This window comes from Juglans microcarpa x Juglans regia, chromosome 6D (assembly GCF_004785595.1).
Source record: "Juglans microcarpa x Juglans regia isolate MS1-56 chromosome 6D, Jm3101_v1.0, whole genome shotgun sequence".
NCBI classification, from domain to species: Eukaryota; Viridiplantae; Streptophyta; class Magnoliopsida; order Fagales; family Juglandaceae; genus Juglans; species Juglans microcarpa x Juglans regia.
In genome coordinates, this window is record NC_054604.1 from 3,225,930 (window position 1) to 3,241,596 (window position 15,667).

General features: G+C 40.7%; 1 protein-coding gene across 1 annotated transcript in view; it reads left to right on the plus strand.

Annotated features, from left to right (window-relative positions):
• Positions 1–15,667, plus strand: part of LOC121234092 (serine/threonine-protein kinase ATM) — a 100,682-nt gene that overhangs the window by 41,265 nt on the left and 43,750 nt on the right. Inside the window, 2 exon segments of the mRNA XM_041129908.1 lie at positions 11,780–11,851; positions 12,670–12,739. Of these exon segments, the coding sequence (XP_040985842.1) occupies positions 11,780–11,851; positions 12,670–12,739 (142 nt within the window).

Below are 15,667 nucleotides of genomic sequence, written 5' to 3' on the forward strand. Positions count from 1 at the left end.
GGGGGGGGGGTTCTAAATAGGTGAGCGAGACTTATGGTGTGGGTTTATGGACGCATATCAGGCGAGGGTGGGGGGCTTTTGCTCGTCATATTAGAATTGTGATGGGAGGTGGCTCAAGAATTAAATTCTAGCATGACATATGGTGTGGCGACAGAGCTCTTAAAGACTTATTGCCTGAAGTGTTCATGATTGCACGTGAGAAAGAAGCTTTAGTGGCCGAACTTATGGAAAGGGTTTGGGATTTATTCCAGTGGAATGTGAGCTTCACTAGGGCGGCCCAAGATGGGGAAGTCAGCAACTTTGAGAATTTCTTCTAGCTCTTATACTCCATGAGACCGAGCACTCAAGGAGCTGATACTTTGTGCTGGACACCTACTAGGAAAAGTACATTTTCAGTTTGCTCTTTCTATAAGGCCCTCACACACTTGCAAATTAATCACTTTCCGTGGAGACGAATTTGGAGAAACGAGGCCCCCCCGAGGGCGGATTTTTTTGCCTAGACAGTGGCTTTGGGGATAACCTACAGAAACTTGGGGTGATCATTGTAGAATGTTGTTGTATGTGTAAACAAAGTGGGGAGACAATGGACCATCTCCTACTACATTGCGAGATTGCTAGAGCACTTTGGGTTGATGTATCCAGCAGGGTATAACTAGCTTGGCTTATGCCTGCTACAGCGGCTGAGCTTTTGGCATGTTGGGTACATCTCGGCGGTATCCCACAAATTTCAGCGTTGTGGAAAATGATTCCTATATGTCTTCTATGGTGCATTTGGAAGGAACAAAATGACAGGACATTTGAAGACAAGGAGCATTCTATGGAGGAGATAATATTAATATTTGTTAGAACTCTTTTTCTTTGGGCCAAAGCTATAGATTTTAATGGCCTTGATATTCATGAGTTTCTTGTTTCTCTTTCTTCCTCCTAAATAGGTGTTATCTCTTGTATACCCCCTTGTGTACATGGGCTATGCATATTCTTATTAATAACAATTTAATCGTTTACCTATAAAAAAAATGTGGTGTTATTACAATGACTCTTGTTTCATTGAGTCTGTGGTAATTGGCATGTCAGAGTGAGTCGAAATATTGTGTGAATAGCCGAATCAATGGCCTTTCAGTGATCTGTATATTATATATGAACTTTATGTTACAGAGATGCTTTCTATATCTAGATAGTATAGCAGTAAATAGACTCTTTGTGTACAGTAAATAGACTTAACCTGTAAATAGCAGCTAACGTGTATAGTAAGACTAGCTGTTGGAATGAGTGCTCGATTGTAACCCTTGTCTATATAAATGAAGGAAAACAATGGAAAGAGGTATTCAGACCAATCTTGACATGGTATCAGAGCCCCTAACCTGATATTCATCTCTGTGGTTTAAATCCTTCGTGTGCGACAGGAGGAATTTTTTTTTCCCTCTATTTCTGCAAGATTTTCTTGCTCTCGGTTGTTCTTGGTTGTGGCGTCGGAACTATTTGTGGTGGTTCTCGGCTGTTTCGGTTGTTCTCGGTGGTGGGTTCGTATTTTTGGTGGCTGTGTGGATGTCGGCACCGTCTGTGGCCATCGGCGTTGTCTGTGGGTGGCTGAGTGACCATCAGTCATTTCTGTCGTGGTTTGGTTTGCCGTTTGTTTCCTGGCAAGTTCTTCTCTTTCGCGGTGCTTGTTTTGTGGTGGCTGGGTCACTGTGGGACTGTCGGCTCTCTCTGTGGCAGACGGCAGTTTCTGTGGCGGTTGCGAGGTGCTCGGCTTCCTCTGGTTGACGTCGGTGCGGGGTGCACCTTCTTCTCTGCGTGATATCGGGCCTATCGGTTTGCCGATTCATTTGTGCGGGTGTCTCCTTTGGTGAGTATCGAAATTTTCTGGGTGAAATTTTCTGCTTTCTATACGTGGGAATTTCAGTTGTTTGGGCTGGCCTTTTTATTTTGGGAGTAGACTTATTACCGTGACTTTGGGCCTTTATCAGTTTTGGCTTATTTTGGTCCTAATTTAAGTTAGGCTTGCAGCTTAATTGATTGACTACTTAGAGCATATTTTTCTAAGTGCTTTTCATCATGTCTATTGAAAATACTATTGTTCGCTTTACTGGAAAGAATTTTCCTACGTGGGAATTTCAGTTTAAGATATTTTTGAAAGGAAAAGAATTATCAAATCATATTGATAATTCTGCTAAAATTCCCACTGATGAAAAAGAATTTGTTCAATGGGAGGTCAAGGATGCCAAGGTAATCTCTTGGCTATTGGGGACGATTGAGTCTCACCTTGTGACCAATCTTCGATGTTTTACTACGGCTCAGGCTATGTGGGATTATCTTCACTGCATTTACCACCAAGATCATAGTGCTCGGAAGTTCCAATTAGAATTGGAAATTAGTAATTATAGTCAAGGCAATTTACCTATCGCACAATTTTATTCTGGTTTTATTAACATTTGGTGCGAGTATTCTGCCATTGTTCATGCTAAGGTTCCCACTGCAGCACTCGCGGCTCTTCAAGCAGTTCATGCTGAGAGTTAACGGGATCAGTTTTTAATGAAGCTTCGACCCGAATTTGAGCCCGTTCGAGCTGGTTTGTTGAACCGTAATCCGGTTCCTTCTTTGGATATTTGTTTGGGAGATTTGTTGCGTGAAGAACAGCGGTTATCCACTCAAATAGGTATGACTTCTGAGAAGGTCTTTTCTGACACTGTGAATGTAGCCTATGCAGCACAAGGGAGAGGGAGGAACAAGTTGCAACGTTTCAGTTGCAAGGAATTTGGTCATATTGCTCGCAACTGTCGTAAGAAAGTTTGCAACTACTGCAAGAAAGAAGGTCATCTCATCAAAGATTGTCGAGTACGGCCTCAGAATCGCCAATCCCAAGCTTTTCAGGCTGCTGTACAGTCTTCTTCTTCATCTTCTGCGCCGCCTACTGTAAGCTCTGATTCATTTGTTCTCACACCAGCAATGGTTCAACAAATGATTGTGTCTACTTTTACGGCTTTAGGCCTGCAAGGTACGAGTACTAACTCAACTTCTTGGATTGTTGATTCGGGCGCTTCTAATCATATGACTAGTAATATAAAGGGTCTCCATGGTGTTCGTAAGTATAGAGGCGTGCAAAATATTCAGATCGTTGATGGTAGTACTCTTCCTATTACTGCTGTTGGTAATTTGGACTCTTCATTTCGCGATGTTTTTGTCTCTCCTGGATTGTCTACCAATTTGATTTCTGTTGGAAAATTGGTAGATAATAATTGTGATATTCATTTTTCTCGTGGTGATTGTCTTGTGCAGGATCAGGTGTCGGGGACGGTGATTGCAAAGGGCCTAAAATAGGACGTTTATTTCCCTTACAGTTTTCTATTCTTCATGTTGTTTCCCTTGCTTGTACGGCTATTGCCAATACCAATGAAGTCTGGCATAAGAAATTAGGTCATCCTAATTCTGTTGTCTTGACTCATCTTATGAAACATGGTTTTTTGGGCAATAAAGATTCATTTTCTTCTTCTCCTGTATCTTTTGATTGTGCTATTTGTCGTCTTGGTAAAAGTAAAATTTTACCTTTTCCTGCGTATGGTAGTCGTGCTTCTAACTGTTTTGAGAACGTGCATACTGACGTTTGGGGTGTGAGTCTTGTTATTTCTCATGGTCAGTATCGTTATTTTGTGACGTTTATCGATGATTATACTCGATTCACCTGGATATATTTTCTCCGATCTAAAGATGACGTATTTTCTGTCTTTCAAAAATTTATTGCGTTTGTTGAGACACAATTTAGTACTCGTATCAAAACTTTACGCTCCGACTCAGGGGGAGAGTACATGTCTCATTCTTTTCAAACTTTTCTTCAGCAAAAGAGGATCATTTCTCAGCGTTCTTGTCCTTATACTCCTCAACAAAATGGAGTCGCTGAGCATAAAAATCGTTATCTCTTAGATGTCGTCTGTACTTTATGGATTGATTCTTCTGTACCTTCTAAGTTCTGGGTAGAAGTTTTATCTGCTGCTGTCTATTTGATCAATCGTTTGCCTACTACTACTCTGGATTATGATTCTCCATATTTTCGATTATTTGGCATATCTCCCAAGTATCAATCCTTTCATACATTTGGGTGTGTTTGTTTTGTTCATCTGCCACCTGTTGAGCGTCACAAGCTTGCTGCACAGTCTGTCACATGTGCCTTTATGGGATATAGTCCTACTCATAAAGGATTTGTTTGTTATGATGCTCATGCAAATAAATCCCGAATCTCACAGAATGTGATTTTCTTTGAAAATCAATATTTCTTTCAGTTTCAGGTTATTTCTGATCCTCCTATTACTCTTCTTCCCGCTTTTGATGATGTGTCTTCTTCTATTAAGCGATTTCAACCAGGTTTGGTGTATCATCGACGTCTTCCCCTTATTTCAACGCCCCTTCCAGACACTGATCCGTCATCTGATTTTGCGGATCCTATACCTCGGTAGTCCACCCGGGTTACACATCTCGCTTACTGCCACTCTCGACACTATTTATGTTCCTCACTCTTATACCCAGGCATCCACCCAAGCGTGTTGGCAACAGGCCATGCAAGAGGAAATCCAAGCTCTTCAAGACAATCACACTTGGGACCTTATAATTTGTCCCTCTGATGTCAAACCTATTGGTTATAAATGGGTTTACTCAACCAAGTTTCGAGCTGATGGCTCATTGGACAGATACAAGGCTCGTCTTGTGGTTCTTGGGAACCGACAGGAGTATGGTATTGATTATGAAGAAACATTTGCACCTATTGCCAAAATGACTACTGTGCGAACTATCTTGGCACTTGCCGGGTCGCAAGGGTGGTCTCTCCGGCAGATGGATGTGAAGAATGCTTTTCTACATGAGGATTTGAAGGAAGAAATCTATATGTCCCCACCTCCTGGCATGTTTGCTACACCTTCCTCAGAGGTTTGTCGGCTACGCCGATCCTTGTATGGACTGAAATAGGCTCCGCGTTCATGGTTTGACAAATTTCACTCTAACCTGCTTGCTTTTCATTTTACTCAGAGTCAGTTTGATTCCTCTCTTTTTCTTCGCAAGACTTCTGCAGGAATCGTATTGCTTCTCGTATATGTCAATGACATTGTGATCACTGGCTCCGATACTGAGTTAATTAAGCAATTACAATAGCATCTCAAGGCCTCTTTTCACATGAAAGATCTTGGTCCCCTGCAGTATTTTCTTGGCCTTGAGGTACAGCTTACTCCAACTGGTACGTTGTTACACCAGCACAAATATACGCAGGACGTCATTTCATTGGGTGGTCTCTAATCAGGTAACTCTGTTGTTACTCCCTTGGAGGTAAATCTTAAGTTGCGACAGGAAGAATGGGAGCTTCTATCAGATCCATCCTTGTATCGGCAGCTTGTTGGGAGTTTGAACTACTTGACGATTACTCGTCTTGACATTTCTTTTGCTGTACAGCAAGTTAGTCAATTTATTCAGGCTCCCCGACATCCTTCATTTAGCCGCTGTCCGTCGCATTATCCGATATCTGAAGGGCACCTCTACACGCAGGTTGTTCTTTCCTAAAGAATCTTCCTTACAGTTGGTGGGGTATAGTGATGCTGATTGGGCCGGATGTGCAGATACTCGTCGCTCTGTTACTGGCTGGTGCATGTTCTTAGGCAATGCACTCATTTCTTGGAAGAGTAAGAAGCAAGACAGAGTTTCCAAGTCCTCTATTGAGTCCGAGTATCGTGCTATGTCTTCTGCATGCTCTGAGATCACATGGCTTCGTGGGTTATTGGGTGAACTTGGTTTTCCTTAGCTACATCCCACTCCTCTTCACGCTGATAATACCAGTGCTATTCAGATCGCTGCTAATCCTGTTTTCCATGAGCGTACGAAACATATCGAAGTCGATTGCCATTCTATACGTGAATCATTTGACAAACATGTGATTAAACTCCCTCACATTTCCACTGAACGTCAAACTGCAGACATATTCACTAAAGCTCTTTCTCGGCACTGGCATCGATTCTTGGTTGACAAATTGATGCTTCTTGATCCACCAGCATCAATTTGAGGGGGGATGTTACAGGATGCTTTCTATATCAAGATAGTATAGCAGTAAATAGACTCTTTGTGTACAATAAATAGACTTAACGTGTAAATAGCAGCTAACGTGTATAGTAAGACTAGCTATTGGAATGAGTGCTCGGTTGTAACCCTTGTCTATATAAATGAAGGAAAACAATGGAAAGAGGTATTCAGACCAATCTTGACACTTTACAAGAGAAATATACATGGAAAGAAAACTAATTGCCGAGTGATTCTAGCACTCTAGCCTAATATGGAAACTATATCTTCTGTCAATATGCTAACTGTACAAGCCTAAGTAAATGTCGTATAGGTGTAAAATAATGAAAGAAGATTAGAAGGAAAGAAGAATAATTATGGACAACAAAGTTGTCCATTAACAGCCCCCTCAAATTGATGCGGGTTGATCAACAAGCATCAATTTGCTACTTAAGAAGCAATGTCGATGGCGAGTCAGAGCTTTAGTGAAGATATCACCAATTTGTAGTTCAGTAGAAACATGTGGAAGAGTGATAACACGAGCTTCAAATGCTTCACGGATAGAGTGACAATCGACTTCAATATGCTTCGTGCGCTCATGATAGACAGGATTGGCCGTGATCTGAATAGCACTCGTATTATCAGCATGTAGAGGTGTAGGATCAGTCTCAGAAAAATCTAGCTCAGCAAGCAAAAAACTCGAAGCCAAATAATTTCGGAACAAGCAAGAGACATTGCCCGGTACTCAGATTCTGTAGAAGACTTAGAAACTCTGTCTTGCTTCTTACTCTTCTAGGAGATCAATGCATCACCTAAGAACACACACCAACCAGTGATAGATCGATGTGTATCAGCACAACCGGCCCAATCAGCGTCGCCATAAGCAGTAAGGCGAGGAGAATTGCCTGCAGGAAAGAATAAGCCACGGGCAGAAGTGTCCTGAACATAGCGTATGATCCTACGGACAACAGCCAAATGAAAATGACAAGGGGTCTGAAGAAATTGGTTGAGTTGCTGTACTGCAAAGGAAATATCCGGTCTAGTAATGCTGAGGTAGACAAGACTACCTACCAACTTCCGGTATAAACTGGGATCCACAAGTAAATCACCCTTCTCTTTGCGAAGCTTGACATTCAATTCCATGAGAGTATTAACAGAGGTAGCCTCCTGTAGGCTAGCTGTAGCCACAAGGTCAGTAGCATACTTATGTTGATTGAGTGAAATACCAGATGGACTACGATGCACCTCAAGACCGAGAAAATATGTGAGAGACCCAAGATCTTTCATATGAAAGGACTCAGAGAGATGAATCTTAAGCTGGCCAAGTAAAACAGAATCGGAACCAGTGATCACAATATCATCAACATAAACCAAAAGAACAACAATACCCATGTCTGATTTCCGAAGAAACAAGGAAGTGTCATACTTGCTTTACTTGAATGAGAATTGTAATAAAGTGGTTCGAAATTTATCAAACCAGGCCCTCGGAGCTTGTTTGAGACCATAAAGGGAGCGACGAAGCTTACACACATGTGAAGTCGAAGAAGAAAACAATCCCGGGGGTGGCTTCATATATATGCACTCTTTAAGATCCCCGTGAAGAAAAGCATTTTTGACATCCATCTGATGTAGTGGCCAATCATTGGAAGCAGCAAGAGCTAGAATCATACGAACAGTAGTCATCTTTGCCACAGGAGCAAAGGTCTCTTCATAATTGACACCATATTCTTGAATATTCCCAAGTGCAACAAGCCGAGCTTTGTAATGATCCAAACTTCCATCAGATCGAACCTTGACTGAGTAAACCCATTTGCAACCTAGAGAAACAATTGTTTGAGGACATGACTCAATGTCCCGGGTGTGATTGGCCTCGAGAGCGGCAATTTCTTCCTGGATAGCTTGTTGCCAACAGTCATGCTTGGCAGCTTGTGAATAGGAAGTGGGAATATCAAAATTGGACAATGCAGCAGTAAGAGCTGAAATAGAACTGCTAGAACTGGAAGAAGTAAACCCATACCTATCTGGGGGTACCGACACTCAAGGAGAGTGACGTACCAAAGGCACTGGAGGTACTGTAACTGACTGGTTCTGGAGCATGGTAGGATTAGATATCGGATGAGCCACCAGGAGAGGCTGTGGGCGGGAGCGTCTCGTATACACAATACCTGGTTTAAAGTGAGAGCTGACTTGAGGAAGATCAGAGAATTGCTGCTCAAAGGAGGGGAGTACCACAGTAGAAGGAGAGGGCACAGAGGTTACAGGAAAAAAATGTTGATTTTCAAAGAAAATGACATTCCTAGAAATGCGTGTACGATGCAATGTAGGATCATAACAAACAAATCCCTTTTGACACACATTATATCCCAAGAGTGCACATCTAACAGATTGAGCAGATAATTTATGTCGCTCATGAGAAGGTAAATGAACAAAACATACACAACCAAAAATACGAAGATTATCATAACTAGGTTGCTTAGCAAACAAGCGGAAATAGGGGGACTCCATGTGTAAGACTTTGGAAGGTAAACGATTAATCAAGTGAGTAGCAGTTTTCAGAGCCTCGACCTAGAACATGGATGGAACAGAGGATTCTAACAAGAGAGTACGTACCACATCAAGAAGATGACGATTTTTGCGTTCGGCTACTCCATTCTATTGGGGAGTAGCGGGACATGAAGGTTGATGAATGATACCTTTAGAAGCCAAGAATGCCTGAAACTCAGTAGATAAATATTCACCACCAGAATCTGTGTAATGTCTTAATAGTTGCAGAAAATTGATTTGCAACATACGCTAAAAACTCAGTGAAAGTACGAAAAACCTCAGATTTAGAGCGAAGAAAATAGACCCAAGTAAATCTGCTATGATCATCAATGAAAGTCACATAATATTTAAATTTGTCATGTGAACTAACAGGGGAAGGTCTCCAGACATCACTATGGATAAGATCAAAGCAGTGAGAAGCTCTACTAGCATGCAAAGGAAAGGGAAGAGTTTTGCTTTTACCAAGTTTGCAAGAATCACACTTAAGAGATAAAGAAGAACGTTCTTTATTACCAAGAAAACCAGAGTGCAATACATAAGATAAGATCTGAGTATTGGGATGGCCTAAACGACGATGCCACACCATACTCAGATCAGGAACATTATTACAAGCAAAAGACTTAATAGAAGAAACTGGAGAAAATGCGGGAATAGGTAAAAATAGTGGAAACAGTGCCCCACTTTAGGTCCCTTCGCGATCGGCTTCCCCATTACCTGGTCCTGCACAACACAACTATCACCAGAAAAATTAACAGCACAATTGTTATCAACTAATTGACCATCAAAAATAAGATTCGTGGAAAGCTGAGGAGCAAGAAACACATTAGTAAATTGAGAAGAGGCATCTCCGACAGCAGCTATGGGCAAAGAACTGCCATTGGCAGTCTGAATGGCAGATTGACTAGCATAGGGCCGAACATGACACAGAGCGATGGGAGTATCGTCATGTGATTAGAAGCCCCAGAGTCTACATACCAGAGTTTAGTAGAATTTTTACCTTGAAACCCCATTGCAGATAATGCCGAAATTAGCATTTGTTGCACCATTTCTGGTGTGCAGTAATTTGCTGCAGGAGGTGCAAGATTACATGAAGCACCTGAGGAAGAGCCATGGGCTGCATAAGTTGCTGCTGGAGGAACAATAACAGAAGTCTGAAGTGCTTGGGCCTGACGATTCTGGGGCGGATACGACATTCTTTGATAATGTGACCTTTCTTCTTGCAATAAGAACAATATTTCTTAGGACAATTGGCAGCAATATGCCCATATTCCTTGCAACAGAAACACTGCAAATTTTTAGAATTTAGAGGGGATCCTCGTCCTTGGGTAGCATAAGCCACAGTTGCTATCGAACTGCCTTGAGATTGCTCTAGAATAGCTTGAGTACTAAGACGTTGTTCTTTGCGAAGTAATTCACCAAAACATATGTCAAGAAAAGGAACAGGAGATCTGTTCGGTAGAGAGGAGCGAACAGATTCATATTCTGGGCGTAGTTTCATAAGAAACTGATCACGTCGGCTAGTCTCATGAAGTGTCTGAATAGTCGAAAGAGCAACATCAGGAACATCCGCTGTAACCAAATCAGTATATTCATGCCAAAGAATCAGAAATGCCGAGTAGTAGTCTTGGATGGAAAGACTACCATGTTGAAACATGGCAATCGCATGTTCTAACTGAAAGCGACGAGCATCATTAGCTTGATGATAAACCTTCTTCAAGTAATTCCACATGGATTGAGCAGAGCGATGAGCCCGCAAGTTGGTGACAATATGTGGCTCTACCGAACCAAGAAGCCAAGACATAATCCGAGCATCAAGTACAGCCCATGAAGGAGAAGCCCCAAGATCTTTGGATTTATTAGTATCGGATTTTGGGGCAACATTCGTGCCATCAATATGACCCCAAAGATCTTTTCCCTTGAGGAAAAGTTCAAACTGAAATGCCCAAGTAGAGTAATTTATGCCTGTAAACTTGACACACACAGGTGCAGAGTCCATCACAAATAAAGGAATCCCAAGACAAAGCAAAAAAAAAAACACAGAAATATAAAGGAGACCGAAATAAAAATGAAGGACCTGGAACCACCGAAAAATATCCAACAAATCCGAGAAAATAAAATGCCCACGTTGCTATAACTGCCACGAAAACAAAAAAACAGACCAAAGCTGAGAGACCGAGAAACACGAACCCAGAAAAAGCAGAGGATGCGAAACTAGAAGCTGCCAAAATGGATCACACCAGAGACAGAAGGTGCCGACAGCACCTACCCAGAAACCAGAGGCTGAAAACAAGAAGCTGGGACTATGGGTGCACCGAGAACAAGACAGAAAGTGCCGACAGCCGAAACCTAGGAGAGGAAAAACAAATTTACGCCGAAATAGGAGACCGAGAGAAAAAAAATTCAACCAGCTCTTGATACCATGTCAAAGTGAGTCAAAATATTGTGTGAATAGCCGGATCAATGGCCTTTCAGTGATCTGTGTATTATATATGAACTTTACAAGAGAACTATACATGGAAAGAAAACTAATTGCCGAGTGATTCTAGCACTCTAGCCTAATATGGAAACTATATCTTCTGTCAATATGCTAACTGTACAAGCCTAAGTAATTGTCGTAAAGGTGTAAAATAAGAAAAGAAGATTAAGGAAAGAAGAATAATTATGGACAGCAAAGCTGTCCATTGACATGGCATGCTATTTTTATTGTTTTCTAGACCTTGTTCATGCTCATGACAGTTAATTGTATATGTCAGAAATCTATTTTGAGTATCTGCATGTTCAAATCCATGTTTGAGAATGTAAAAGCGAACCCCTAGGGGTTGGCTCAAGTGGTCTTTGCCTTGGTCTTGGTGGTATATGCTCCCTCTAGGTCTAAGGTTCGAATTCTTGGGTGCAAAAAATTTCTAAGAGCCACATCCCGTCGGTGAAAAGCCAATGATTTACTCTGATTTGTGTGATGGGGGCCCGTTACACAGATTTGGGTTTAACTGTGTTAAAGACACGCTTTGTTTGCATGGTTTCTAGGATTCCTCGACATAAAAAAAGCAAAATTGTGCATCTGTACCTTTCTTGTAAACAATCTTTAGTTACTCATTAAACTTTATCTAAAGATGCTTACTTGGAAAGATTCGCTTAGATCCTGTCAAATTATCTTCTGATTCTCTAGCTTATTGTTTGTTTTCATCATTTGTTTTTGCCCCCCAACCAGGGAATACTTTCAACTGAAAGTGGTCAAAGGGCTTTGATGTCATTTGATTCTTATGAGAAGTCTCTTATTGAGGTAAGTCTTCTTCTCTTTATAATATATATTTTTTAAAATTTCTTTTTCTCAACTCATTAAATGCTGTAAATCTTTTTGGCCGTATGGGCTGAGGTTCTTGTTTTGGCCTAGAGGCTTAAAATCTTACTTTGGTTGGGTATCTTGCCACATTTATTGCTGGAAGTGATGTCATCTTGAATTCTTCACCTTAAGGATGAGTCAAAGTTTTTAGGAGTTATTTTCACTGGTTAGGAATTGGACGCAACATTGAGGTTCAGAATCCCATTTGTATGAGATATTTGGAAGTGAAAAGGTAGTTTGAATGGGAAGAGAAACCAAATGATGATGGTTTGACCATGTTGGAAGATATTGCACTCACATTATTTTTACTTCAGCATTGTGGGTTAATTGCTTGGGAAAATAGGTTTAGCACGCTTTTCATGCTATTTTTGCGTGCAATTTTATAATTGTAATTCAGATCTTGTAACTTACTAAATACAGTCAACGTGTTATATTCTTGATTTTGATATTATCTTCTTTATCATTAGTGTTACAGAGATACTTTTACGGAGATGCTTTCTATATCTAGATAGTATAGCAGATAAATAGATAACGTATACAGTAAATAGACTCTTTGTGTACAGTAAATAGACTTAATGTGTAAATAGCAGCTAACGTGTATAGTAAGACCAGCAGCAATTAAGCGTTGGAATCAGTGCTCGGTTGTAACCCTTTTCTATATAAATGAAGGAAAACAATGGAAAGAGGTATTCAGACCAATATTGACAATTAGGGAGTAGTTTGTGCACTAAAAACTCTTGTATTGTTATTTCTTGCAGGTTCACTCCAAGGGCACTAATATCAAGCTAGTGGAAAAGTTCATTTCAGATCTGGAAAGGAAGTTCAAAGGTGCTTTTTGAAGCTTTGTTGTATTGATGATTTGGTGTTTTAGAAGTTATTGTAATTGTGGGAATTAAGTTTTTGTTGACATGTAAATATTTGGTTTGCTTGTTATCAGCCATGAATGACCTACCATAATCAACATTTTTAATTCCTTTATAAAAGGAAGATGTATCATTATTTTCCTAGGTGCTTCGTAGTTGTTTCTTTCAACAGCCTTTTAGCCACATGTTTATATCTTCTTCTGAAGCTCTAGTACACCCCCAACCCCAGAGAAACTTATTAGAAGTTAGTTTCTTTTTATTTTTTATTTTTTTTATAAGTAAACAATTTTATTAAAATGATAGGCTAGTGTGTGAGAGACTTATAGAAAGAGCGAACCGAGAATGTCTTTGCCTGCGGGTATCCACCACAACATATCAGCTCGCTGGTTGCTTCGTTTTGTGGAATACAATAGGCTAAAAAAGTCCTCAAAGTTGCCCACTTCCCAATCTTGGGCCGCCCTACTGAAATTCATATTCCATTGGACTTGCTCCCCCTATATCACCATGAGATCAGCCATTGAAGCTTCTTTTTCACATGCAACCCAGAAAACACAATGGAATAAATCCATTAGGGCATTGTTTCCACACCATATCTCGCTCCAGAATTTAATCCTAGAGCCCTCACCCAGAACGAATCTTGTATGTCGAGTAAACCCCCCCCCCCCCCCCCCCCAACAAAAAAAAAAAAAAAAAAAAGAAAAAAACCTCCATATTTGCACTCAATTACCAACTTCCATAGGGCTTCTGGTTCCATATTATATCTCTACAACCATTTTCCAAGTAATGTCTGATTAAAAATTCTCATATTTCTAATACCTAACCCACCAGAGAAGATTGGGGAGCATACCTTGCTCCCAACTGACTAGATGGAATTTGAATTCCTCTTCCACTCCACTCCACAAGAAATCACGCTGAAGTTTCTCAATCCGGTATGCCACACTTGCTGGAATAGGGAATAGAGACAAGAATTAAGTTGGTAAATTAGATAGTGTGCTCTTAATTAAGGTGATCCTACCACCTTTCCATAGATACAGTCTCTTCCAGCTTGCTAATCTTCTTTCTATCTTCTCGATCATTGTGTCCCATATTGGAATAGCTCTTGAGGCAGCCCCCAACGGAAGGCCTAGGCAGTTCATGGGAAGAGAGGCAACCTTACATCCCAGCTTGCTAGCTATTTGCCTTGTGTTGTTAACACTTCCAACTGGCACCATTTCTGATTTGTCAAAATTCACCTTCAAACTGAACACTGCTTCAAAACAGGGTAGAAGAGCCTTTAGATCTTGAACCTGGTTATGGTCTGCCTCACAAAAGATTAATGTATCATCTGTGAACAACAAATGAGAAATATTAATAGTACCCCTATTGGGTTCACCAATTGAGAAACCAACCATGAAAGCATTATTAACCAGTGCCGAGATCATTCTACTATGCCCTCCATTACAATGACAAAGAGAAGTGGGGACAACAGGTCCCCTTGTCTTAAGCCTCGAGTGCTGTTGAAAAAGGCAACTGGATTGCCGTTTATCCAAACTGAAAATTCTGCTGTTGAAATACACCATCTGATCCACAACTGCCATATCTCTCCAAAACCACACCTCAAAAGTAGGTAAAGTAAGAAATCCCAATTAACGTGGTCATAGACCTTCTCTTTATCTAACTTGCAAAGGATCCCTGTAGTGCCAGCTTTTAATCTACTGTCCAGACATTCATTGGCGATGAGAATTGCATTTAATATTTGTCTACCCTGTACAAATGCATTTTGAGGTTTTGCAACAATCTTCCCCAATACCACCCCTAGGCGATTTGCAAGCACCTTGGAGATTATCTTGTATACCCCATTCACAAGGCTAATGGGCCGAAACTCCTTTACCTCCGATGCCCCAACTTTCTTAGGTATCAATGCAATAAAAGTAGCGTTAAGGCTTTTCTCAAATCTTCTAGCCGAGAACAGTTCCTAGAACACCCTCATTAAAATCCTGCTTAACTACTTCCCAACATGTTTGAAAGAAGCCCATAGAAAAGCCGTTAGGACCTGGTGCCTTGTCTTTGACTATTCTCCTCACTACATCATGAACCTCCGTTTCCTCAAAAGGCCTCTCCAACCAAGAGGCATCATGCGGCTCAATAGACTGAAAACCAAGGCCAGCAAGCATTGGCCTCCACTCATCTTGTTCTAAAAGCAAATGTTCTAAAAATCAACATGCTCACGAATCACTTGACCCTCCTTACAATCCACCCCGTCAATTTTCTGCATCTCAATGGTATTGGTTCTCCTATGGGAGTTAGCAATTCTATGGAAGAATTTCGTGCTTCGATCCCCTTTTTTCAACCACAATACTCTTGATTTTTTAAGCCAAGAAATTTCCTCTAATAAGATAACCCTCTCTAAATCCGAGATCAACTCTGTCTTTCGGGATAGTTCTTCCCTGGAGAGAACCCACTCCTCTTGTATCCTCTCTAACTTCTGAATCTCCTCCATCTTGATTTTCTTGTGTTTCCTTATGTCACCGAAAGATTGAGTATTTCAAAGCTTTAAGTATTTTTTAAGAGCTTTGAGTTTGCTTGGAAAGATGAAGCTAGGGGCTCCTCGTATCTAATATGAGGACCACCATTGCCTGACCCTGTCTACGAAGCCTTCAGTTTTCAGCCACATATTTTCAAACTTAAAGTACCGGCGCCCTCCTTGGATACCTCCACGGAGTCAGCTTCTCTCTCTAGCCTTTCGCTTGTTCATATCCTTTATTTCTATTTTAATTCTCTATTGTGATCTATTTATTGGGACAACAGAAACTGGTATTTTCTTTCTACTTTATCATTGCCTTGAATTTTTCTTAAATATGCACAAGTTGTATCTATCTATATAAATTTATTTAGTTATATACTATGATATAAC